The 27,828-nt window shown below is 42.8% G+C and overlaps 1 protein-coding gene across 1 annotated transcript; it reads right to left on the bottom strand.

Annotated features, from left to right (window-relative positions):
• Positions 1-43: 43 nt before the first annotated feature.
• LOC124405810 (somatostatin receptor type 2-like) lies at positions 44-27,828 on the bottom strand. The gene is made up of 2 exons (XM_046881029.1): positions 27,554-27,828; positions 44-1,661 (listed from the first exon to the last, which is right to left on the bottom strand). Exon 2 carries the CDS (start codon positions 1,413-1,415, stop codon positions 84-86), a length of 1,332 nt encoding a protein of 443 aa, XP_046736985.1. The 5' UTR covers positions 1,416-1,661; positions 27,554-27,828; the 3' UTR covers positions 44-83.

Here is a 27,828-nt window from a genome sequence, read left to right as displayed (position 1 = left end):
GGAAGGGGGGGGGGGGGGGGGATAAGAAAAACGATGATATGAGACACGGTGTAGTAAAAACTCAACTCGAAGATCCGGGTATTTCAGACTTGAGTGAGGAGGGTGAGCTGGGCTCCGTTCTTAACGGCTTCTCTGGCCGAGTCCTTCGAGGAATCCTTGTTCTGTGCCTGGTCCCTCGACTCACTGGTGACAGTTATGTTGGACCGAGAAGTCATGGTGACGGCGGTGGTCGAGTGCTCGGCCTTGCTGATGAGCAGCCCTCGTTCGCCCTCCTCGTCCTCGAGGTCGCCACGCGAGTGACCCGAAGTGGCTTTGTTGGGCTGAAGCCTGTCGGCGTTGGCCTTGTTCTTCCTTGGGAAGACGCTGTTCTCGATGTGGAGGGTGGCGTTTACGTCCTTGCCGGCGGCGCAGGTGCAGGCCTTGAGGAAACTCTTCTTGAAGTTGTCGCTCAGGAAGGCGTAGAGGATCGGATTCATCGCGCTGTTCGAATAGCTGAGGAACCCGGCGAGGAGGAAGGTCGTGATTATGACACGTGACTGGCACTGCTTCGGAGGAGTGTAGATCAGGGCGACCTGCGTCAGCCAGTAGGGCAGCCAGCATAACACGTAGACGGTGATGACGGTCAGGACGAGTTTCGTCACTTTTCTGTGGGAGCGCTTCTTCTCCTTGGACTTGTTCTTCGGTCCTACCGTCCGCAGCTTCCGTATAACGAGGAAGTAGAAAATTAGAATTAGAATCAGAGGGATGGCGAAGCCGAGGATAAACGTGTACAGGGTGAACGTCGTCTGTCCACCCTGGTTGTCGTTGTCCGGCCAGAGGATGTTGCAGCTTATCACACCCTCCGCTGACTCCATCGTGTTCGCGTAGAGGAACACGGGGATCATGAAGAGGGCGCTGGTCCCCCAGGCGGTGAGCGATACCACCCTCGATATGAAGGGCGTGCGGACCTTGGGGGATGAGATCGGGTGGCAGACGGCGATGTATCTGTCGGCGCTCATTATGAAGAGGAATATACTGCTGGTGAACTGGTTTATACTTGTCGTTATCATGTAGGCCTTGCACATGATCTTGCCAAAGGTCCACGACTGGAGGCTCATCGTCGTGACCAGGAACGGTATGCCGATGAGGAAGCACTCGTCGGCTATTGCGAGGTTCACTATGTACATGTTCGTGACCGTTTGCATCTTAGAAAATCTGAGCACCACGTATATGACGAGGGTGTTGCCGAGGAGGCCGACTATGCAGACGGTCGCGTAGAGGATCTGCGTGACGAGCGACACTATCGGCAAATCGGCGTCGCAGTTCGGCTCCATGGTGTCGTTCCGGCTGGCGTTGAACGCGCTTAGATTATCGAACAACGACTCGGTGTAGTTGAGGATTATATCCGAGCTGAGAGCCTCGCTGCTGGCCATCATGACGCGACCGCTAATCACTGCGGATCCACTGACTGACTGACTATCGGCAACGTCACGTCCACGGTACCATGTCAATGGAGCGAATCTCCGTTGCAGAAGTCCGAGAGGTTGGAGGACCGGCCGCCTCCCATCCAGCAGGCGTACTGGATGCTCATCGAACCCCGGTATCGGGAAAAAGTTTTCACCCCCGTCGGTCAACGTTTCTAGTCAGAATGTTTCCGCAGCCTCGGAGCAGTCATCGGGTACCTGGAATCAGAGGATCGCTTTTCGTTACATATATCGAAGAAATTTCTCTATTTTTGTCTAATTCGTTGTACAGTTCGTTCATGGAATTCTCACCCATCACTCGAGAACCATCGCACTGCGTCTCTTCGAGCGTGTAACCATTGCCGGATGGGCTTACCGGGATCATGATCAGTCCAGGCGTATAATTGGGAAATTACTGTACGACAGGACCGAGTAACGATTGGAAGCTTAGACTCGAATGCATTTCACACCTCGACGATAAATCGGATTACTTAAAAGTAGGATCCCGCAACCGGGTGCCTCGAGTATCACTTTACTGATCACCTTTTATCTCGAAAAGATTACTGTATGTACCTACACCGGATTGAAATCGTTGCCTGGGATGAAAAATGTTGTTCACCATTCGATTTGAGCTCGGTAATTGCAATAAACGCGGGCTGATTAAAAGTATAAATTAATTTTATTCGACGGTTCTCCGTTGCGAAGTCAGTACGAAGCCGGACATATGAACTCGAGTATCACAATGGTTGAAAGGACTGAAGATAAATAGTGTTTTATCACTGTATATAACCTGACTATATTATACTTTTAAAGTGCCGAGAATAACTGTTTGTAGCTCATCGAGTTGGAATGGTTCTATTTGCAAAACTGGGTATCATAACATCAGTTTTGATTACAGTTCTCAGTTGAAATACAGACAGATTGGCTAAATATTTAGGCGAATACGTGATCGCGATTCCTCGTTATGTTCTCTGCTCTGCCGGATTATCATCATCATCAGCGGTGATCAGAGTCGAGATGAGCTTACAGTTCGAATGGTGGGAATGCGGCGTCGGAACGCGGCGTCTGTAATATGCCGGATGACAAAGCCTTGCCGAAGGGTGCAAAGTGGATATTGGGATTAGGCGTTTGATTATGGGATTCGATGGCGATGGCGGTACCACCGACTTAGATATTACAGGGGGAATGTGGACGAGGGGCTATAAATACATGTTTCGCACCGTCAGATGATAAATCAGGCCGAGCTATTTCGCGCGAATAACCAAACACGCCTCAGTCGATGATGAAGTGCGTGTAATAAATTATTCCCCGTAAACATCGGTGATTGTTTAAATCGTTCGAACCTAACATTCAGCGTTAAAGAATGCCTGGATAAGAGGGGCCGCAGAAGGCGCTTGCTTTATCCGTATGTTCGAAACGACTTTTATCCGTGGTCCAATACATACTATATAATGTCACGATATAGCTGCAACGCGAGATTTAAAACCCACGACTATTCCATAACTCTCGCAAAGCGATTATCCCTCGCCTTTTTATTCGCGTCTCGAACTGCGGCCCAGCTGTCCCTAATCCGGTTTTCCTAATCCCGCAAGATCTCATTTGTCGCTAACCGCGTCCGGATTGTTTCAAACGGACGTAAATCACCGATAGATCGTATTGATGGGTTTATAGGCATACGTATATATATATATATATATATATATATATATATAGGTATATACGCGATTTGATTTATAAATTGCGTTACAGAATCGTCCGTATCACTATTATTACTATTATTATTGTTATCGTTGTTATTATTATTATACCTACCCGGAGTGATTTGCCATTCTCTTCGTACGTTCGTTCGAGTGTTACAGACGAAATATCTCACGCTCATTGAATTTTGTGCAAAACAACAACTGTTGCCGCTCGGACGATCAATTTTCCGTTTCCCCAACTGCGTCGTCCACGAAATTTAATTGCCAAGTAGGTAGGATGTAAAATTTAATTTCCCTCACCGGAGTCGGGTTTGAATTTTGTTTTCGCATCTTTAAATGCGAACGCAATGGAAGGAGCGTTGGGGTTCCGCCTCCCCATTATAGGTATGTATTATTCCTGCGACTCGGGAGGCAATAAAGATCTTTGGTTTATCCACGTCAACGTGAATCTTCGTAAAAATTACGCTCAGAGCTCGTAAAATCTCAGAGAGACAGAGCAATTTGTTTTTTTCACCGTTACTTTTCGTCCCCTTCTGTCCTCCTCGTTTTACCACCCCTATTCGTCTTTAAAATTTCATTGTTCTCTCTTTCGCTTTTGTCGAAACTGGCCGAGATTATTAATACGCGCTTGGAATTGTTTACAAGCAGAAACAATTAGTCATAATCCCATTTAGGTATGTTCCGTAACTTTTCATCGATCATTTTCATCCGGCACGTTTTCACCGCGCGTGTAAGATCCCTTCCCTCAGAATTCCCCCTTTCTTTCGAAGCGATATTTCTGGTCGATCAGAAATTATGGCGATTCTGAAAGCTCGGGATGCACGAGGACAGAAATAGATTCACGGACCCGAGGCTACGCGGGTTATGGTTAACGATGGTAAACAAAGTAATCAAATCTCGCGATAATGAAGCAAAAACACAACCGTGGCTTGGGATGTGCAGGAATCGGTTATTCCTGGGGCATAATTTTCGTAACGTTCATCAAAAAACCATCCGAAGGTGATCGATCCGTCTGAAATTGAACGAATTTTTTTTAGAAGACTATCCAATAATTACCGTAAAAGAAAATTATCGTACATCTTCGACAAGCGATTATAGGATAAAATTTGCAAGGAGTTGAAAAAGTATTTTTACTCTCTGGCGTAATTTATCTGCAGAAACATCGTAGTCTGATTACTGAAAAATTCTTTGAAACATGCTGCACCTGTGTAGCCCACCAACCGAGTATAAGTAAACGAAAATAGCTATCGTTACCAGGACAGTATTTCGTCATCCCTTAAACGTATTCACGTACATCCACCCATCTTGTGTCTTTTGAATTTCACGATTTATACGGAATTCCGTTCGAGTAGATATATACGTGTGTATATATATATATACACGCTATAAGAAGCCGACGTAGTGATTAATGGACGTGTGTTTCTGCCAGCGCTAACTAGCTGCCATAGCTACTAGATTTGCAAGTCGAAGGACGAAGAACAGGAGTTGCGGTGCGGTTTGTCGGGTGCGATTTTCAGTCACTCGATTAATTTTCCTGCCATACGAAAGGACAATCGTTACTCATAGATTTATACACCTAAGATTGTACTTTATTATCTACTCGGTGCAGATTCGAGTAGCGTTGAAATAAGGAAACATCGCGAAATTCGTAGGTAATTCGAGCGCTCGTTCAGAGTTGAGCAGCAACAGAGTTGATGCCCCCCCCTAGTCGGTTCAAAAATCTGCGAAAGGGGTAAGTAAGTAAGTAAGTTAAGTAAGTAAGTAAGTAAGTAAGTAAGTAAGTATGTAAGGCTCGCAGGGGATCGGAGTGCAGTTTGGTTTACGGCGAGGACCGAGCAGAGTTCCGCCTTGAGCGGTACAAAGCTGATCCCCAGAGGAAGGTAGGGATCCGCTTTATGGGCCAGGGTCGTAAATTTCTGTCTGACAACTACGTGCGTGTACTACTAGACGCCCTAGATCACGTCGGGTTTATGAATAGCTTAAATACGAATTAGCAGGGGCTCGGCTCGAGTTACGGCCGAGCTTCGTCCGCGGCGTATTTTTCATAATTAACAATTCAAACCAGCTCGATTCGCCGTATGATAAACGACTTTACATCGGCGTCGGCGTATCTCGGATCGAAAACGACGACGCTGCCTCGTATTCATCAGGCTCTCGCGTCTCGACGCGTGACGCCCAGCCGATGACGCCGATCCTCACCTTCGCTTTTGATTTTTCAACTCGAAAGCGCGCGTCGCCCGCAGCATCGCTCGACTTTGACACGGACTTCGTGATGATGGGAGGATCTCCTGCCACACGTCAAATTGTTTCTCTTCGTAGAACACACGTATCGCCCCCCAGGGCTTGATCGATATTCATAGCTCGACGAGCCTCTGCAGTATTCAGATGTCCGGGTTTAAACCGCCGAACCGAACCCTCTATATTGCCTACGTTATAACCACACCCGGACTACCGGAGGGGTAATTCTGCCCCGAAACTTCGAGGATCGCGATACCTACGTGTGTTCGCGAATCTTTTTATTTTTTTTATTTTTTATTTCGTTACCACCGCGAAACACTTTTTCCCAGCCACCCCTTGCCGAGCTGAGACGAGCTGGCGAGACAAGGCACGAAAAAAATTATTTATCTTATCTTTTAAAGTTTATACGCGACCCAGTTCATTTTTATTTTTATACACATTGCATTCTCTGAAATCTTGATCTTACTCAATACAGTATCGTCAAATTATTCGTCTATTTGATTGATGATTATTTATAGATTTAGAGAAAATAATAAAATTTATTATGAAAAGCAAGAAATTGAAGGAGCGAAATGTAGGTGAAAAAAAAAAATAATAAATTTGTTTAGACGCACGTGATATAAATTTCGCGAATAACATGTGTCAAATTAAACTCACAATTTGTTTATGTTTATACTTGGATTTCATTCGTACGGTGCTACAGGGTGCGCTGCTATTACCAAGAATTAATATCATCCCGGGTATTTGACTGTATTTCCTACGTTTCTGTTGTAGGTGTATGTGAATTTCCACAATTTATTACAACTCTGGGTTACACCCATACCTACCCACCTACCTTTATTGCCCCTAATTTATCGTGCAATTTTCCATGCAAAAGAAAATTATTATTCTTTCACCGTTCTGTAGGTCTGATAAAATTGGCCAAAAAGTAAAGCAAGAATATAAACCCGTCCTATTACCCTTCACCTCGATTGAAAAGCTCGGCAGATGGAGCCCGATTAATTCGCTGCAAGATTATCGACGGCGGGTGATTATTTAAGGAATTCGGAAAAGCGTGGATTTAATTAGTGAAAGTAGCCGCCTTTGCGATCCCTCTGCCTGGAACTCAATTCATTCGAGGTAAGTCCCGACGTTCTGCCAACGTTATATCCGTATAGATATATAGATATACTCGCAGCGTGCGTTACGAGGCTTCGTCGATTCATCACGTATATGTATATTCATAATAAACGAGAATCATATTTTCGTCTCTTTGCACCGGCACTGCTAGCCTGTGTAAACGAAAGATGACTGCCGATGAAATGGAAAAAAATAAACATTTCGAAACGACGTTCGGCCAGGATTAGCAGGGTTAAGTATCACGCAGCGGCTGATCGCACTCGGAGAGTGAAAAAAGTGTTTTAATATATCGGGTAATCCATGTGCAGCCAACTCGATTAAAGCCTGACCCTGACCACCTCGGAACTGTTTCCAATTTTTCAGCATCATCATTCTCCCGCTTCTTGCATGTAATTCTCAAATTTTTCTCTGCAGATATCGCTGAAAATCTGTGGCAATGAGCAAGAAAAATTTGCGATCTGCGGATTAGTTGAGTTTGTGCGTTGATTATAATAATCGCGGCGACGTTTCACCCTTCGAAAAATACGTTTCTCGTTAATCCTCTTCAGCGATTCCCCCGATTCCTGGCTGATTGTTTGTTTGTTTCGAGTGCTTTTGGCAGAAAAGCCATGCGCACCTGGTGGTTATTATCAAGCTCGTAACTCTCCCAGGATGAGCGAACGAGAGTCGAGTTGACTCGAGTGCTCTTGAGTTGTCCGGACAAATGGGCCAACACAGAGCCTTATCTAAATCAATTAAAACATGTTTATCACATCGCCCGTTAAATATTGATGGAACGCAGTCACAAGCGCTGTGACCATACGTCGCTTGGCGATAACGCGACTTTTCAAATAAAAATCAACAACGAAGTTTCGAGAGAGTATGGTTGCGGAAAGTGGAGCAACAGAGGGGGGAAAAATGGCAGAAAATAAGCGAACAAAGAAAATGACAGAGTAATCGATTTCACAGGTGGGAAAGAAGAACGTCGGAAAAAATTGGTGACAGGGAAAAATGTCACCCTCTTCGTCCTCCATTCGCGAAAAGTAATGTCCTTTTTATGGCTGAAACGTTTCCGCTGTCATTTTCCGCACGCGCACATACATCCAGATTTTGCTTACAATAGGGATCGATTTTCCTGCGTATCGACGATCGTCTCGCGCAGAATATAAATACGTAAGTCTAATTTAATTTATGGTGGTCATAAAAAAAGCATATATGCGCCCGTGCAATATACACCTGAGCTTTAGGACTTTTCTTTTACGTAAAATATCGTAGAAAAAAAGAAAAAAAAAAAAAAAAAACATCGGAAAAAATAAAAGATTTTGCATCTTTTCCCTCTAACTTTTCTTTACATTTTTTTTTTCCCTCTTATTCACTCACCCGCATCTACACTGAGTACTCTCTTATCTTCTTCTATGTCATTACGCTTCCTTGACTTTCTTTTCACCACCATGAACCGCTTCGGTTTTTCGCGCTCGCATTTAAACCGTTATTAAAAAGAGAGTAGAAATGTGTATAAAAAGAAAGAAAGAAAGAAAAAAAAAAAAAAATGTTTCGCCGTGTTGCGATTCTTTTTTCTCGGTTCTGTAATTTTGTTGCGCACGTAACAACTATACGTGTACAAAAGCTGCTCTGATACTTTATTGGATTTTACGTGGAGTGACTTTTTTTTTCTCTTCCTTTCGTTTGATTTTCTAGATGTTTTTTTTTTTTTTTTTATTATTTTTTTCTTCTTCTTTCTTCTCTCTCTTTTTCAAATACGTCGAAATTTCCCTCGTGCACTTTTCACGGGACGTCCGCGTCAACGGTTTTAATTAATTGACGATACTGCCGCCGCCGGAGCGTCTGTCGTTTACCGATTTATGTAGGTAATTAAAACGAAGCGTTCCTTTGTGTTAAAACGGAGTCACGAGAGGTGCAGGGCATTCCTGAAAGTGACGGAATGATCGATTCTTTGCCAATGTCAGCAAATTGTTTCACCATTCGGCGTGTGTGCGTACGTGTGACGGTCGATGCGTATAACGGATGGAACGTGTGTGCGCCCAGTTTATACGCGTGGGACATATGGCGTATTCTTACGTGCGCCGATGATATATACAATGTCGGCGGGAGAGAGAAAGAGAGAGGGGGAGAGGGAGAGCGGCGAGTGTCTGGATGTGAGACACGCGGGCATTCGAAATTAATTATTATATTGTTGTGTACCTACCCAGGCTCAGCCCGGAGCCCCCGGGGTTTCTAACGAGAATTCGGGGCTTGGCTCGTCCGAATCTGCCAGCGTGCAGGTTACACGCTTCGTTTGCCTGCACGATCTAGGTATAACGTATAACCCACAAGAGGAACAAAGCTTTTGACACGCAGCCACAACCGCGCCGTTTTCAAAGGAGAAAAATAAATTCACTCGCGCGATGGTAGAAGAAAGAGAAAAAAAAAAAAGAAAAAAAAAACCCGAGGAATATGACGAAGAGGCGGAAAATCGGATCAATGGGGTGCGAATGACGCGCGGCGATGGAAGAGGAGGAGGATCGAGGCGATGTGTAAGGTGTAACGAGGAGAGCACTTGACCTAAAACTATCGGAAATCAGTTTTCGCCCATCGCTTAGTAAAGTGAAATCAATTGTAAAACTCAAGGCAATTGGCTGAGCTGCGATACTAAACTGAAACGAGCGTATATAAGACCGTTCGAGCTTGCAGACACGCGTTACGACTTTCTCGACGAAAGAGAGAGAAAAAGAGAGAGAGAGAGAGAGAGAGAGAGAGAGAGAGAGAACTCTCCCTTTAACCATTCACATTCTGACATATAAATGTAATGAAAATTTTCACCGACCACCTATAGATAAACACGAGCTATGCATTATCTAATTACTACACACACGCGCATGACAGACAGTCGGCGAAAATTCAAAAGCTTTACGCGAAATTTCGCAGAATCCGATGGAAAATTTTTTTCCACGTGTATACAATTTAATGTTTCAAAGGCAATTATCAAATTCAATTAAATAATTGCTCTGGAATCGTAAAAGAATTTAATTAAATTACACGTACACGCTTGTACGTATACGATAGTTGAAAAAAACATTCAAGCTATTTTCAATCTTTATGAAATAATCTCACTGCATTAATCAGATCCCGTAATCCGAAACAGAATCATTCAGATTGTTGCAACAATATATATCGTAAAACGTCATTTCATGTGAAAAATGACTCCAATAATCGCGAGTGAATTAAGTAACCGGTACATTAACAATAAAATGTAATCATATGAGTCAAATTTCATTCTCAAAAATTCAAGCCTTATCCCGAACATGAAAAAAGTTATTTGCAACGTTTGAATTGGTTTTCGTAATTAGAACCGTTGCGTAGGTATGTATGCGTATAAAAAGAACCAAAAATAATAATAAAAAAAACAAACAAGAAAAAACAAAAAAAAAAAAAAATCATCAAGGAAAAGCAACAAATTTTTAAAAAATCGACAAATTGTGCGAGCCCCGGGGTTTATCTGAAAACGCGACGCGTCGCGTGTTGGTGAGAATTTCGCGGACAGGCGAGCTATCTGCGAAGCCCAGAAATGTCGGGACGAGTGCTTCGCTCGATTGACGCGAACACCCTCTTCACCGCCCAGCGAAATTCGGTGCACCAATAATATCAAATGCATTGAATTGAACCCGACGACCCCGGCGAGTCTCTGGCATGTGACGATCGTCAGCACGTGGCAACGTGTGCGGATTATATTCGGGGCTCGCAGTAGTAGCGCCGAGTTTTCGTCAGACACGCTGCCCATCCGCCAGACAGAAACCCCGGATCAAATTCTTCCCTGAATTCCGGAGTGATGTGATATATATATATACTCGCGTTTCATGAATTTATCAAAACCGATTTCCGACCCCAAGTCGCGACAACTGTCCGATCCGATTGGATCACGCTGATTCTGACGCTCGGTAGGTATTCGAATTTGGAAATAAATATTCTGCCCGTAGGTATAGGTTATTCGCGTGGTTTTTACAATTTATTCCCATCACTCATGAATTTTTTGCACCGTAAAACTGGAACAGATTATTCTTGATTTTTATAAATCCTAATAAATAAATTATCTGTACCAAGTATTTCGTCGAAGCTATTTCTTATACGTTATGGATCAATTAATATCAGCGAATGAAAGTTCGTTGAATGATTAAATCCCTTTATTGAACTGCGCGGATTGTTTTTCCTGCAGAGATCTCGTCTGAAAAAGTAAAACTACGGGGGTAATAAAATTCTCAGCCATACGCGTGCATCAGCAAATGAATTTCATTTGACTCGAATCTATTTTTCGTTTCAACGAAATACTCGCATCGAAGTTACAGTTTTTTCGACGTTTTACGCAAGTAATCCTCCGAATTGTTTGCAGATTCATCTTATTGGGCACGCGGATAAAGTTCGTCGAATTTCTCGGAGACTCTCAGGTTATTATTATACAACCGCCTACCTCGTATAAATTCTATCGTCACGTTATTGGGTTATCTGGAGAATCAATATACAGCTCTCGCGGTTCTTCGGTAAATGGGAAAGCACTTCGTTGACATCTTGACCTAACTTTCTCAGGCTCCGAGATTTTCCTTAGCACTTGAAGCAAATTTCATCTCAAATCAGCTACTACACAGTGACAAATGTGATCCTGACGACGAAGATCCTCTTTATTTGCCGAATATTATCCGAGTCACCCACGCATCCCGACAGGATTTCTGCCTACCTGCGATTGGCAAGTTCAATTATACACATAATCGTGTTGAAAATGAGCTGAACTTGATAAATTCGGCCTAGAATAACACAAGTTTGTGAATTGATCGTCGAGTGGGAGGCGCTTGGCATTCCATTAATTCTCCTCAATTTTTACAGCTCTTATCGCAACGTGTTTCAGAGGCTCGCTAATTGCCAGCGGCGCGAAACACTTGACGTTATTTTTTGCGAGTAAGCTGAGGAAAAAACGTAAATGAAAGTAAATCGAACGGCGTTGAACATCGGCGACGTATGACGACGTGAACAGTCAAGTTTATTCTATTTTTAAGCCCACTTGGCCACAGGAAAAGAAAACGTCAAAGCATAGCTTTAACTGTTTTCCCCATTCTCTCTGAAACTCCTTCCTGCTTTTCTTGCTTTTTACTCAACGTTTCTTCGCGCTTCTTCACCGCCTTTTCCTCCCCTACAGTCGATATTTATGTGTCATGCCCACCGTTTTTCTACGGGGTTAATATATTTCACCGGGCGGACAAGGCCTACAACAAAGAGGGAAGTTCGCGAAAACGATCGGGCCACAAAACAACTCGGATTCACGGAGGCAGAAAATGATTAAATGGATCGCTCGTTGTGTGTGCGATTTTTTCATCGTGTACGTAAAACGCATCGTTGGTATACGTATGGAATTTATAGACACTCACCACATTTTCGAAGATGTATTATTTCATGCCAAGAAGACAAATATTATAACGCTTCGCATTAAATTTCTACGTAAATTAGAAAAGAATTTCTTTCACGGTGAAAAGAATCGCCCGACTTCCGTCCGCTTCCTAAAAATATCCATCACAGTTTCAATTTTCAAGCATAACCTAGAAAAAAAAAAAAAAAATCACCCTCTTAGTTTAGAAGCAGCATATTTTTCAGAAGTAAGTGAATAATTTTTCATCCTCACAAAATAAACGATCTGGATAAGATTTTGGGAAAGTATTGTGTGCCGGTAACTTTTCAAATTATCGTCAATTGGCTCACTTTCTTGAAATTGCCACCTGATATAATAATTTTCATACCAGTTAATTTTATTAATCAATTCAAATTTTCATGTATCAAATTTTCTCGGACCGTTTTCTGGACGGGATTTTAAGCGAATTTGAAATCGGTTTTAAATATTGAGGATCCCGTGAAAATCTTTCAAAAATGTCTGCACCTTCAGCATCTTTTGAGAAGCTTTTGCCAATAGGGAGTAAAATTTAATTTCCTACCTTCAACCCCTAAAAAAGCGATAAATATTTTGTTTCATCTATCCGCTGTCAGTTGTTGGTTTAGAACAAAAGTTTGAAATGATATAGATAAATCAGGAACGATGGCGATGGTTCGAGTGCAGGGTTGGGTAACCTACGATTTGCCGGGTATGCTAGGAAAAGTTATCCACTTTGGTCGGCCACTAAATCCCTGAAATTGAGCCATTAGAATGACGTACTTCTGTTAATTCGCAATTACCGACCGAGTGGTCCAGCCACCCGTCGAGCTGAGGGTTTTTTTTTTCGAAAGATGTGCACACGGCGTTTGACAATCGTCATTAGACATCGTCTAATCGCTCCAGAGCCACTAGAGGCTCGTGCAATTGCGAGCTGAGGACGAACGGGTGAATGTTTACGCGTTTACTCAACAACTTGACGACGACGACGACGACGCGCTTTAGGCTTTTTCAACGATCCACTTTCCCTCCCTTCGCTCCCTTCCATCCTCTTCCGGCACTCAACAGGAAGACATTAAACTCACGACTGTACGAAATAACTCTCGAAAGTTTTTTACTCCATACTCGAAGCATGTGTGTTTCTGTGTCTAAGTAAGTGAGTGTTTGCCATTTCACGTCAATTCGGTGAAATATTTGCACCCAGCGTTTTATCCTTCGCAAATACTGAAACGGTGGCTTTGTCTTGGGATCTTCATTCTCGATCCACCAAATACGAACGTCGTGAGTCACGTCAGTCACGTTATGTAATTATTTTCGGCGGAAGCTCGACTTCTTCGACCGAAGGGGAACGGTAGTAATTCTGTGAAGGTTCAGGCTTCGGGGATCCTATTTTTAGTTTCTTAAAATCAACGAATTGTAGTTTCTCAGCTGCAGAGTACGTACCTAACTGTTTGCTTGAATTACCGAGTCGATTCTCGACAGCATCAATTCGAGTATCAGAATCTCAGACTCTCGGAAAAAGAATTCTCAGGCATTTAAATTTCAGTCTGATTTGTTAGGAAAAGTATATGCGAATCGAGGGTGAAATTTCAACAGGTTGAAGTGTCAAATCATCAGAGCACTTGGCAAATATTTACTGACTTCTGTAACAGGTGCTTACGCCTTGCGTCTATACTTTGGCCGTAAGACGTGAGGGGGAAAGACTCGACATCACCGGGTTTATAACCGCAGTTCGCGAACTTGTGCAGCTGCATCCGGCTCAAGATATCCGCAGAACGTGATCAGAAACAGATGAAAGACGTAGAGCCAGTGTGACCACGGCTCCTGAGTACAATAGTTATTGCAGGAGGTGAAAAATCACGTAGAGACCGAGAGTGCAGTGGATTCGTATGAGATATCCGTACGAGTTCGAGTAACTTCGCAATAACCGGGGAATCGTAATATTTTCGCAATTCTGCTTCATGGAGAAAATCTGTTTTGCGAAACTTGTCTCTAACCGAAGCAAAGCTGAACTTTTGGCGAATTCGAGATTTTTTGAATTTGAAAAATACTTTGCGTTCTGTACAAGGCGTAATTGTGTAGAATTGCTTTAACGAAATCTACGTAAGCGCGTAACTTGTGATGCTTTGATAAGGTTCCATCTTTTTGTCTCATCGAGAATAGAGACATCGAGTTAATTTTCCCCCCGTGAAAAAAGGGGGTCGAAATTTTTTCCGTCAAAGTAAAACATCCCCGAGAGAAGGCTTGCACTCGAATGACTTTTTCCCAAGGCTGTATAAAACACCCAATTAAAATTTCAATTATCTTTTGTAAGGCTGAAAGTTGGTGGATTGAAAAAAGCGAGGGTTTTCCGGATCGGGCTCGACGTGAGTGACTTTTGGGGAGGCGTCTGGTTCTGAAGAGTTTTCAAAACGAATTCTCGGGTGAAGGTACAGACCAAGTCTCAAATATATTCACTTACGGAAACGTGTGGCGACCGAGCGACTTCCGGCGAAGGATAAATACCCCGACATTATAAATCCTGGCTCGAGGCGTCGCTTCCGACCAGTCAAAGGGCCTAGAATTTGATTAAAAAATACCTGCAACTCTACGGCCCCACGGCCCCGAACGGACTTCCGGTTCCCAGTCAGCCAGGTACGTAGACATAATCCGGCGAAGAAACTCGCCCGCGGCGCGGTAATGAAACTTTGTCAAGAGCCTTTGTCAATAATACTTCAAAGTCCGGAAGCACGCCCGTCGGACACACGGATGGAACTGCTGCTGTTGGACGACTTGTCGTCAGACACCGAGCCGCGATTATCTGAATTCTTATTGACAAGGGTGAGTCGCCCTTCGAGTTTAGTAGACTAGACTAGACCAGACTGAAACATGTATCGGACGAGTAGCACGGTTCATACATTCACAAAACAAATACGATTTAGGTATATAAAATCTGCAGGGGTTGAAAAGTTAGCCCGAAATTTATATTTTATGACGAATACTTTTCTTCGTCGATTATAGTATTGAAGAACGAAGAAGAAGAAGAAGAATTGTAATAGAGAAAGTTCAGTTGCTGGTAACTTGCAAAATTGAAAAAAAACACAAAAAAAAAAAAAAAAACACTCACGTCATTACTATCCACTACAATTTTTCGTTTATCCCAAAACCAGTCTTATGAAAAAATTTAATGCGGATTTATCGTCTCTTGACTGTATAAATTCATCATATATAAGATACGCATTGTCGTCGAACAATTATCGTTATACTATTTAACGAAAAAAAAGAAGAAAAAATTACACAGCATAACGCGATGATTTGAAAAATATTTTAATATTGAAATAAATAAACAACCGATATTATTCATGAGAAATTTATGTATTCAAATAACGTTAAGGTGATGTTCACAAATTAGATATTATTCCGAATAAAATTCGCTTCGAAAAACGTCACAGTCCATAGCTTTCGAAGCTCTTTTCACCCCGAATTTTCCTCTCTCTCCGGTTTTTGCGTGCTTCATGTTTCTCCGGTTTCTCATTCGTACGAATCAACAGCCACGTCGATTCCGCACGTAATGTACGTCAGTCACGGAGCTTGACGGAGGCGTCCAGGCGTCCGGACGGCAATCGGTAATCACCGCGCCAGAGGGGATGACGGGGATGAAAGGGGTTGGGTACTACCCGTGTAGTTATACCGATATTACTCGGAGCTGTGTACTCACGGTGCTGCTACGCGATGATGCTCGGCCTGTGGCTGGGCGAAACACCCCAGAGCACACCTCGGTTTAGGGTTGATACTGCCGCCATGCCGCACCGGGCAGGCACTAACCCACGCAATATCAGCCAAGACGATACAGGTTACACGTATAAACTATTATATTGCCCCACTATCACCCCATTTTCTCTCTTTTCCCGCCCTTGTGTAGCTGCAATATCAGGTAAGTCCTTTTTTTGCTATTTTGTTAATTTTATTTGGCTTATTGTTCATCTTGTGCGTCTCAGTCTTCGTTCTTTTTCCTTCATGCTTTGGTGCAAAATTATGTCAATTAAAAAAGGGACAAGTTTTGGACTTCCCGAAAAAAGAGTTTCGTTTTTGGGAAATTTTATAACGAGGATAGGTACAGATGTTGCTGAGAGGAGCATGAAATTGATAAAAAAAAAAAAAAAAAAAAAAAACAGTGCGGAGAGGACGTTTTTTTTTATAAAAATAGTTTTGAACCGATTATTCGTATCGAATTTAATGTGAAATTATTCTCCCAGGTTCAACTGCGATGATCAGGGATGCACGAAGCTCGACTCGTTGTTCCGATCCTTAGTCTTGGAGAAGGACGCAATAAGAGGAATCCGTTTGTCACGTAGATAATATTATAACCCGAGTGTTGAGAAAAATGAAATACGGGAATGAAGCAGTTTAATTTCTACCAGATTTACGAGCTGTTTTTTGCCTCCGGTGGTAATGCCGTTGGGATTTCTTGTGCGTTGTATAATTATGCATGCATAAAATACGAGGGTTCGTGATCATTGCTGTCGTTGAGACGACGGGTTTAATTCCTCCGCGGCATAATCGATCCGAGAACAAAACTCGTGATTATACATTCTCCAATTACACGGTAAAAATTAGTAAAGATAAACGGTAATTTGTTTTCAGGTGTTGATGCTGTGTTTTTTAACACAATATGAAAAAGAGCGGGAGAGAAAAACAAAAGGAAAATTTCTCCTTATGGAATATGTAACTCATTTCTTCTTTGCAAAATATTTCAAGGACCGCAATATACCGGCGGGATTCCGAATTAAGCAGAAAAAACCGAAATAAAATTTCTACGTGCCGAATGCGGCCGTGGAGTAATAAAGAGACTTGCTGGCTCGAGTATGACACAAGTTTGTATTAAATTAGAGTGAGATCAAAAGATCTCGACTGAAATGTTCTATTTCAAGATTCACAGTCGCGTTTTCACTCCCCGGCTTAAATCACTCTCTTTCATGTGTTAAGAGTGTATTACGTATGTACGTACACAATATGAATCGCGTCTTCAAACCGCTAAGAAATAGCCGAGGCTTGACTGTAAGCCTTAATTTCACTTTTCGTACTGTGCAAATCTCGCTAATCAAAAATTACGACACAAATTAGGAAAGAGAAATTGCAAATGGAGGTTATACATTAGCATACATTGCACGAGTCGCTCTAATTATTCCAAAGAAAATCGCGACAACTTTTCCAACTTTAACAACAAGATCCCGTTTTTCGTTTCCACGTGAATGATGACGAAATAAAGCAACAATGATTATATTCTTCTAACGCAAGATGGCGGCTGCAGAGTGAAGATAACGCGCACATCAATGTCATCAATCCTCCGAGATTTTATAATACTCCTCACTGCGGAAGTTGCGCGATTACCTGCAGGCTAATCGATTATTAATACTGTTAGTATAAAAGTTTAGGAAGCTGCGATGGCTCGCGCTGAAACAGCGATACGCGATGTTTAGAAGAATTCTCATCGCGGCGTCCGAGTTTTAACGATACCGATGAGACGATGGGAAATTGCGGTGCAAAGTGGAGTTTCATAATTCGATCTTAGTTCCTAATTTTATTATCGCCACCGACTTTCAGCGACTCGACGTTTTTCCTCGGCCCCCCCGCTTTTCCTGCCCCCCCCCCCCCCCCCCGCCCTCGGCTGCAGCCTCTTAGTTTTTACGCCAAGCCTTGCGGCCGATTAACCGAGATGTCTGAGCGAGAATTTCTTCAATTCCGTTTAACGATACACGCCCACGATCGTCGTTATGGTTTTTACTCATTTTTATAAATATTTTTATTTCTTCTTTAACGAACATTCTTTCCGGCCTCATGATATATGAGTCTGAAAAGTCATTACGTGGAATGTTAACGATCAGCCACGTAAAATTCGTCAGGAATTATGTTACCCATGCATTCGTGTGAAGCATGTATAAAAGTACCTAAAATTATATTCGTTTTGGATTTGAACGAAGCGACGACTTCTTTTTGAATCGAGAGAAAGTTTATGATAATCAGGCGATACCGATGAAATACTCCACGATGGTATATTTATTCGGGAATGATTCCAAAAGCCTCTCTCAAGAGAGAGCTGAGAAAAAGTCTCGCCGTGAGATCAGCGGCCGCGGAGCTGCGGCTGGACGGGAAAACGGGAAAACGGAAGTCGGTGGAAAACTAGCTGGGTAAACGAAGAAGCCTATCTAAGGAGGCGTATTATGTGCAGTATATGGTACACATAATACGTAGGTATATACTTGGAGGAGAATCGAAGCGTCTCGAAGAGTCAAATATCCGTAGAAACGCGTAAATCTTTATCGAGTCGAGGGAAATCCGTGAGAGCGAATGCCACATGGGTTTATATATAAAGTACCCATCCGCTATGTTCATAGTAAAGTCATTCCGCAATGTCGTTTCTTTCGCATCGAGACGCAGCTTTTTTGCTCCTCCCAAGCTCCTCCTTCATTCTTTGCCGTTTTTCCTCCGCTTTCTTTTTTCCATGCCCGTTTTGCTGTGTATTATACGACGTAACGATTGAAATCAAGTGGGTGCAGAGGAATGACGTAGTTTATGGAAAAAAAAAGAAAAGGGAAAACGATGGTAATCGGAATATCGGGAATTCCGCACCCCGACATCCTGAATCCGAGAAATTTCACCTGAGGGCTCGATTCCTTCGACAGGGAGGAACATTTTTCACCTCGATTTTATCGTCACGATTTTTTCCCGGAGAGAGAACTCGAAATTTTTTTCATTTTTTATCTATTTTTTTTAGTAATCAACGATCGAATATCAATCCTGTATGAATAAAATAATTGTTTACTTGTTTGCCGAAAGAATTTTAACACTGGGTGATGAAAACTTGATGTTTCTTTCGATCCGACTGAATTAGGTATACAGGACAAAAACGCCTTTCGCCTTTCGTATTTTCAAGCTTTCGTCAACATATTTTTTTCATCAGCTTTTTCTTTCATTCAAAAAATACGAATAAGAACGTGCACTTGTGCATATTTTCGTTTAGATAAATGTACGAATGGCTTTTCACGTACGACGCAGTCAATTTCAAATTCCCTCTGAAGCGAGAAATATCTATGAAAAATACATGCGCGTCTTTCCGTCGACCTCCTCTCGATCCTTCAACGTTTTTTTCCAGCCGGGCGTCAACCTTTGAGAATTTTAAACGCGAGCTTCGTGCGGCGAGAAGCATTTCTAGACTCGAGGCGGCAACCAGCGGCAGATCGAAGATGGATGCTAATATATTATTATTGGGATTGAGAAAAGTGTTCGGAAATGTATTACGTTCGAATACATGCAAGCCAGGAAAGTGATAAATAACGTAAAACTGTGACAGGGAAAAAAAGCGTGGGCGTAAAAAAGTTGGAAGAAATAAAGAAAAGAATGAAATTTCAAAACCGTTTGTTACACATAAATGCGTGAAGGAATCTTCTCCTCCTCATCCTTATCAGAAACTAAGAAAAAAAAAAAAAAAAAAAAAAAGAATCGTTAACCTTTGGGGTCGTGCGAATGTTATCAGCGTATGACGTCGACAATATAACAATGATATCTGCCATGCATGCATCCCGTGGATCAACATGGTTGCCAATAAATATGATCAGACATCGCATTGTAAACAATTATACATTATACGTACGGTGTATCGATAGGGCGATCAATTTAGCAGGTTTCACTGATCGTGAGTTATTATCCCGGCGCGATAAATTCAGATCCCTCGACTCCAGAGGTTTCAAATAATTCGCTGATTAATAGGTATAAGAAAAATCGAGCGCTATGTAGAAAAATGAGATTTACGATTTTTACCGCAGAACTCGAGCTGCTTTACACAATTTATATAGCAATAATTATATCCGTTCACTGTGGGTAGAAAGGCACGATATTGATTCGGACCAAAGGAAGATAGGGAAGAAAAACTAGGATGAATCCGAATCGTCTATTCAAGTATCAAGTATTATGTTCTCGTAAAAAATGGCAAATTGGAACTAACACGAAACGACTTACGATGAGTATCTCAATTTTTCGATGTATGTATTTCCGTTGACGCAATTGCATGATGTATGTATAAACATTTATACGTAAATGTATATATGTTTTTATTAACTATTCATACCCCCTGTTTTTTATAATCCATTTCTTGTATATTTAGACAATTTTTCAATATGATTGTGTGCGGTTTTTTTGCTCTTTCTGATAGTATACTGATGAGCTTCCTAATACTACAGAGTAATAACAATTGTGATATTATGTGAATTATTATTGTTAAAAACAAATTGATCAGGAAAAATCGTGAAAATTTACGAGTAAGTTAACGCTTACACATGTTTTACATAAATTATGAGTTTTTGGGGTTATTGTTTACGAGTTTCAAATCGGGTTTTAAAAATTCAAAACGACGTATCCAATATCGGGGATAGAAATTTCAAATTTGATCAAACCTGGAGGAAAAACTCTGCCCAAGGGATTTTTGGGGTCGCTGATTACGAATCTGAAATCAGATTTCGAGAATTCAGTCCAGCGAATTCAATCAGCGACCCTGAAACCCACTGCAAAGAGTTTTTTGACTTTTTTCGATAAAATTTCAAATTTTCGTCCACCGTATTGGATCCGACATCTTAAATTTTTGAGATCTGATTTCAGATTTCTAATCAGGGGTCATAAAAACAACAGAATACTATTTTTTCATAAAAGATGAGTCAGCACACTAATTTGTGACTGAAAGGGTTGTAAACAGGTAAAATCTTATACCGCAGCAGCTATTATTGTAGTAATTTGCAAAGTTTAGGTTACATATATATACCCAACTTGTTCCATGATTTCTGGGCAAGTAATTTCTGGCCATGCGATGTAGGTATGGGCATATATACAGACATTCCACGAATTCTGGTCACAGTATACCGCAATCTTGAACGTGGTTGATCCGGTTCCCGTACAGCGCGTCTAAATTAACCCTGAACAGCATCTAAGCATTGCGGTTTCGTAATACGTACAAGATTAACCGCAATCACGCGAAGCGGGTGTGCTCGAATAATCTGAAGGGTGAATATCGTGGATCTGAAAGTGGCATGTTGAGGCGGGGCGAACTTATACCCGGAAGAAGACAGATTTCGCCGATGAAAAAGAGCCCGAATTAGCCACAAGAGAGCGAATCTGCGATGAAAACTCCTCCGAATATCGGCGCGAAGCTTGCGCTGACTTTCCGAATAATGCAATAAATCGAAGGAAGTAATCCGAGCCGCTCCTGACGGCGGGGCAAAAATCGCCAAGTCATGAAATCACAGCAGGTGTCTACACGCGGTGTAACAGCCCCGCTTCGGATTGAATATCCCGCTCGCCTTACCCCAATTTATTAAAGCTCGTTTTCGGGCTGCGACCCCGTCGCTCGTCGACGCGACGTAAGTAAAACCGGAAGTTTCGCTCACGTACGGGGCGCTTCGAAACCGCGAAACGGTTACGATCACCGATATAGTTATACGCGAGTTGGGCCGACGGCTCGATCCGGACTATTATAACCCATAAGGTTATATCCCAGGACGATGTACACGAGGCATGGGGATGCATGCCAAAACTAGGGGTGACGCCGTCGTCCCGACGTCGACGAATCCGACGAAGCCTCACGTAATACCCGCGTCACTCTCCCGCTGCAGATACCTACGGGTCAAAATCACCTCCCGCGAATGCGCCGATTATCATTTAGGGGATGAAACATGTCCGGAAATGATCCCCAGCGGTCAATATTTCTGTCTCAACAAATCCTCGATTTCAAATTCATCACATTTTTCACCGATATTTTTTCCAGGGCTTAAGCCCAAATTTAAAAAAAAACGTAAACTTTGTTTTCTCTTCAAGGGGACTTCCGTTATAATTACGTGAGGGGCTTTTTTTTAATTCGAATCACCATCACCCTCCCTCCACCTCACGTGAGATTTATTCTACAATTTTTAAATAATTAAATTTACTTGATATGGTCATGTAATTTGCTTCATATCACTAAATACCTATTAATAATAAATATTCTCTGAATTGAAAAGTTGACGTGAGATTTTCATTTGCCCCCCCCCCCCCCCCCCCTCATTTTGAGCTAACGTAATCAATGGACATTTCCAAACTCCTAGTCTGTTCATTTTACGATTTTTACAATAAATTAGTCTCAAACAAATCCATTCAATTATCATAAGAGATCTTAATTCCCACCAAGAGTTACTTTTCAGCATTATTATCAGCTTTTGATTGGTAAAAAGATTTTTCAAAATTTTCCTATGAAATTTCAGGGTCTTTTCAAAAAACTAGAGATTCTGTAATTGCCGTATAGATATAGACCATTGTTGAGATAAATGGAGTCAGAGAATCCAGCGAACAGATATCGCCTAAAACAAAGAAAGAAATCCCGATAACATGAATGGTTGATTGCACACGGATCTATTCTTAACATCAAAGCTGACTGCCGTTTTAACGGTTCGTTAAATATTTGACCGGTAGCTGTGGTGGATGGGCATTATGTGCCGCATAATAACGTACGTCAATCGCCTATCGTTTGTGTGTACAAAAGATGTAACGGTTGAGTGCAGCTGGTCAATGCGCGAGCTCGTCGTGACTGGAAAAAAGGAAACGTGCAGTTGAAAAGCAGGTTCAAAAAACGGTGAAAAAAAAAAAGAAAATTGGATAAATAGTGATCGTCGATGGAATGAAATTAGCAAACTTGGTCGCGAATAGGACACGGTTAGTGAAATTCACTTCTGCACTATAAGCCGCAAACGATTTTCTGAACCCCTTTGGGAATTAATCGCCGAAGTGTTTTTTTTTTTTTGTTATTACACGTTTTGAACGTGTTAACTCCAAAACATATTTTCAAATCGTTTATTGTTGAATTGCGATATTGGAATTTATTTCTATCACACGGTGAGAATGTTTTTGCATTTACGTTTACTGTCATTTTCGCAAATAACATTCCTGGAGATTTATCAACTGATTTCTTATGTTTTTCTAAATTTTTATTCTGATCTTGAAAATTTAAACGCACGGCGAATGCAGATAATTCTGGATCAGAGTAGAGGGCAGAAGGTATCGATCGTGAAGATGAACTAATACCGAAGTGGTACGAAGAGCTGGATTATTTTTCTCTCAGCATCGCGGCTCTAGAGGCGAAGTGCCATAGCCGACGTTAGCCGTTTGTTTTCGCATGATGCTTGCCTATTAGCTATTCATTTCGCTCTCCGCCCACGTAGGACTCTATTCTAGTTCCATAAGCCGTCTCCTTTATTACGTGGTATATCGATTTGATCAGCTCCCAGTCCGGCTGACACGTACGACGTCCTTCAGCTCCTCCTTGACGGGTCCTGCAGGCTACGCGAAACGTCGTCGGATACTTTGATGGGAGGAAAAAAAAGGGAGAAACAAATTGCGAAAGATGCTCGTTTTCCCAAATTTTTGCAAACGATCTTGGCCAGAACGGATTGCAGATTGCTAGACCGACGAAGACTTGAAAAGTTTGCGTTCCATGGAGATGAACGTTCTTGTAAACGGCACAGCTTGAATGGACGCGAAAATTTCGCATGAATCGAAAGTGACGAAGTTGAAAAATCTCTGTGGAAACTAGGCTGGCAATTCGGTCTAACAAATTTGTGACGAAGAAAGGAATGAAAAAACGATTAAGGGTGCTTTCGAGCCGAAGAAGAAGTTGGAAATTTTTATCAAAGCGCCGTTCTTCCAAGATGAAAAATATATGAGGCGTTCGTTGAAGATCCCGGGCGAGATCAATGGCTCCTTTATGAGCCAGGAGCAGCAGTTGGCAAAGAAATTGAGAGAGTTAAACGAAACGTGATTATTAGACGCATCGTAAAGAACAGATCTGCAGCCGAAGCTCAGACGTCGCTAATTGTCTTGTTAGCAAAGGCGGAGTCCAAGCGGCGTGGAAACGAATTCGGGTTTACACAGGGGCGGAAAGTGCGGGCTAAACGCGGGGTGAAATTGGCCAAGTCAAACTAGTTGCCGCGAGGAAAATGAGGAACGTCGCGGTTTGGCAAACCCGTAAAATGGAGGGAAATTAGTCGCAGGACGAAGACGTGACTACGTGACGTAAGGGTGAAAAATGAATAATAAAATCTTTCAAGCCCTAAAAACGCGATACGTAAAAACGATAGCCATACCTGTATCGTTATTATTGCGTAACGTAGGTACGACGTATTAAATTGGATAACCTTTACCTGTTATATGCTTGTATTCGTATTCTTACGTTCGTTCGTCCACGTGTCCGTGACTTTTTTTTCCTTTTTTTATTCCTTATTCCTTTTTTATTTTTTACGAAAACGTCGGTACGTCGAGCCCAGAACGATATCCACTATCGAAGAGGAGAAAACCTCTTTTTCCTAAAACGAAAATCGCGTGGGTTAGAGCCCTCGTTAAGAATAAAATCCCGTGCGTCGTTGCGACTTGTCTCTCCGTTTGTATCCCTTTGCTCTTTGCACGTGCGTCATGCGAATGGCGTCCCCCACGGGTGGAGTGAAATTTTTGAATATTTCGTTACCGCGATACCAACGCGAGTGTAAAGTGAAGGATCCATTTTGTATGGGAGAGCTGGGCGAGGAAGGGGGAGGAATTTTATAGGGTCTATCGAGCATTCGCAAGAAGCTACGAGGCGTATTATTTTCGGTATCTTCTTCACGACTGCTTCCGTGAGTTCTCAAAATGTAATAAAGATTTTCGAATTTTCACATCGACGATGGTCGTCTATTTACATACATACATACCTATACGAGTTCGCGTAGATTTTCGGAGGAGAAAATTATGATCAAAATTTAAGGTCATTCCGAAAAGTAGCTACTCGAGCGTTGAATTTAATTACACGGGATTCAAAGAATCGTTAATTGGATACCTGCAGGGCGTAAGGTGGATGAGAGTTAAAGCGAAGATCAACACTCTGAATCCGATAGAAAGGGAGAGGAGATAAAAGAAACGAAGGAATCTTGAGGCACGAGAAGTTACTCCATTTTAGTACGAATACTCGACTCGAATACCCGCCCGCCAATCAAGTCTGATACAAATTTATTTCCACCAATCAATCCCAAATCGATTTCATTTAATCCCCTGATCGAAGGGACGAATTCGATAAATATTCCATTCATCCGCAGATGCCTATTCACCGATTTCTATATAATATAATTTCACATGCGTGCGAAATTTCTTCCTCTTATTATTCCTCGTTTAATCCGTTAAATTAATACCAATTGAATCGTGCGATTGGAATGTAATTTCACGGAATAAAACATATTTACTCGCGTTGCTGCACGATGCGACGACTGTACTGCACGGTCCAGAAATAAGTCAATTTCTACCCAAATCTGTCCAAAATACGCTGCACACCAAATTGGATCAATCGCAAATTGGAAACGACGAAATGAATTGAACAGGTTAACTAATACGCAGGTGGGTGAAAATTTGAATACGTAACAATATGAATCACCGCTTGTTTCCGTGCGGCGTAATTTCGTTATTCAACAAGATTAATTAATCACCAGTCGCAGCGGGAATTGCAAAAAAAAGGAGGAAAAAAAAAAAAAAAAAAAAATCGAAAGCCATCGGCAATATTTCTCTGGAGTATTCAACAATCATCGGGAAGCCGAATGAGTGAAAGAAATGTGTACAAATCATTATCTCCAAGGGTGGCTGTGTTTATTCTCGCCTATCGAGTTCATCGTCAGTCTGGCGACATATCGACGCCCTCTGCTGGCGGGAACAAAAAGAAAAGTTGCACTTGCAGCTCGCGTATCGTTAAGGTGATCGTTGCATTTCATAACGCATAACGATGTGGCGGTGTGCAAGAGGGCAATTGGTCATATTTGTTCCTTGTGAAAAACACAGATAGGGAACTTGTCGCGGTATTGAAAGGCGTTAATGTTATAGGTGTGAGGCAATTTGCACCCCTAGAATATAAGGGAGAATCGCGGCGGCGGCGGCGGCCGGCCGGCCGTAAGGGTGTAATCAGACGTCTGTGGCTCGCACGGGGCGGCGTGGCCAGCGTCGCATGGCACACAGCGTACCTGTTCGAGACGGAGGGGATGACGAGACGACGGGGGCGAAGTGTAACCATGGGTATGCAGGTCATGGCGCATGTCAAAGCGGCGAGGGTGCGGCAGCTGCCGTGGCCGTGGCCGGCGAACAGGGCGGGGATCCGGCTCGAAGCTCGCGAGGTTCGTTCCTTCGTTCTTTCGTTCGCCGACATTCAATCAAACAGAATCGCATCAATAAAATCTCGCCGGGCGTTGCGAGAGAGCAACGACATAGAGGAGGAAGAAGAGCCAGCCGCGACGGGGAAAAATAAACCCCAAAGGAAAAGCGAAGGGGGATCATTCGCCGTTGTGGTGAGACCGGTGACACTAAGGGGCGGGAGGGATGGAGGAGGAGGGGGGGGGGGGGGGGAATCGGCGTCGACGTCTTAAAGTTTATCTCATTTGCAAAGTACCGGGAGTCGCTTGGCCTGACCCCAAAGCCAAAACGTGCTCTGAATCATATTAGCGGGGCAAACAGCTGTTTCCGAGCCGGCACACCAGCCCCTTCGCCACCCCCGGCTCGTCCTTTCCCTTTCATCCCCGAAAGCCGCGACACACCGCTCCAGGTGGCAACCGATTCGCCCTGGAATCCCGTGATTCCTCGTCCAGGGTTGATCAGCCCTCGGCCTCATTCGCACCCCCTGAATTCTCTTGGACTAGGAGAATCGGAAAGGATCGTCGCCGGTCGTTTATGCACTGTGAATAATTAGCGAGATCGTCAAGACGTCGCACGTGCAAGTTTTCTCTCGGACAAAATCGCAACGTTGACGTCGTCGCGACGACGGTCCCTGTTTCTGCACGACGGGAGACCGCGAGCCAACGGCTATCAATCACGCTGCCATTTGACAGCCAAAAAGCAACCAACCCCCCCTTTATATTATAAGATCATGCAAATTTATTCTTGCTATGAAACATGTTTGAATGCATATATAGTAGTAATATATATATATATATATATATGTTTATTGGGAGATAGAGAGAGAGAGTCATGGTCCCCTATTATGAAGAGAGATTATATACACTGCACGGTTTATACGATGTAGCGTACACACACGATTCTATGACAACGTACCTTGTACTGAGGAAATACGGAAATGAAAGCAAACTGTATATTTCCGGTCGAATTCTCTTTCTACCAACTCACGTAATCCGGCCAGATCACGTTACGGGTTATGTCGTCAAAAAGGGATAATGAAACTCGGTCGACCCTCGCGCACTGAATACACGACGATACACGCACACGCATGTGCACATATTCATATATATATATAAACATTTATTACAAACAGATATATACAACGTACGTAACGTTTTGTTTTTTTTCTCAACGCAACCAGCGAGGGTAGCGTGTAACAGGATTCGAGGAAACGCGGCTGATTATGCCGAAGATAGAGTTACAGTGCCGTCGGTAAACGCGGGTACGAGGGGTTGTATTTCACGTGACACATCGAAGGATTCGAAGAAATTGAGATGACGCTGAGAGAAATGAAGAAAATTGAGGGTTTGTCGAAGGTGTGAAATACGATAATGTGGATACGTGTTGCGACATGTAGTAATACCTTGTAGTAAACGATGACAGACGATATCCCGGTAAGATACGAAAGCGTGTTGTTTGAATGAATAAATTATTGTTACCTGTTAACAATCACATCCAGTGGATCCTCCGTCGGCGGTAAAAACATAACAAACGTCGAACGTCGCTCGTTGCATCGTAGGACAATTTAACATGACTCGAAAGGGATGAATGCGGTAACGGAGACGACGTTAAGGGCGCCGTCGACGCGACGGACGTTACGGTAACCGGAGGCCTCCAAGGCCTGACAACGCAACGAGGCAAGGCAAGTCAAGGCAAGGCAAGGCAAGGCAAGGCGAGAGAGGAGAGATTATACGTGCGGCGGCACCGTACACTG

This window comes from Diprion similis, chromosome 4 (assembly GCF_021155765.1).
Source record: "Diprion similis isolate iyDipSimi1 chromosome 4, iyDipSimi1.1, whole genome shotgun sequence".
NCBI lineage: Eukaryota > Metazoa > Arthropoda > Insecta > Hymenoptera > Diprionidae > Diprion > Diprion similis.
The sequence above is the reverse complement of the archived record's forward strand: the minus strand, read 5'-3'. Positions and strand labels throughout refer to the sequence as shown.

Coding starts and splice junctions, on each gene's coding strand:
- LOC124405810 (XM_046881029.1), bottom strand. CDS start 1,415: ATGATGGCCAGCAGCGAGGCTCTCAGCTCGGATATAATCCTCAACTAC.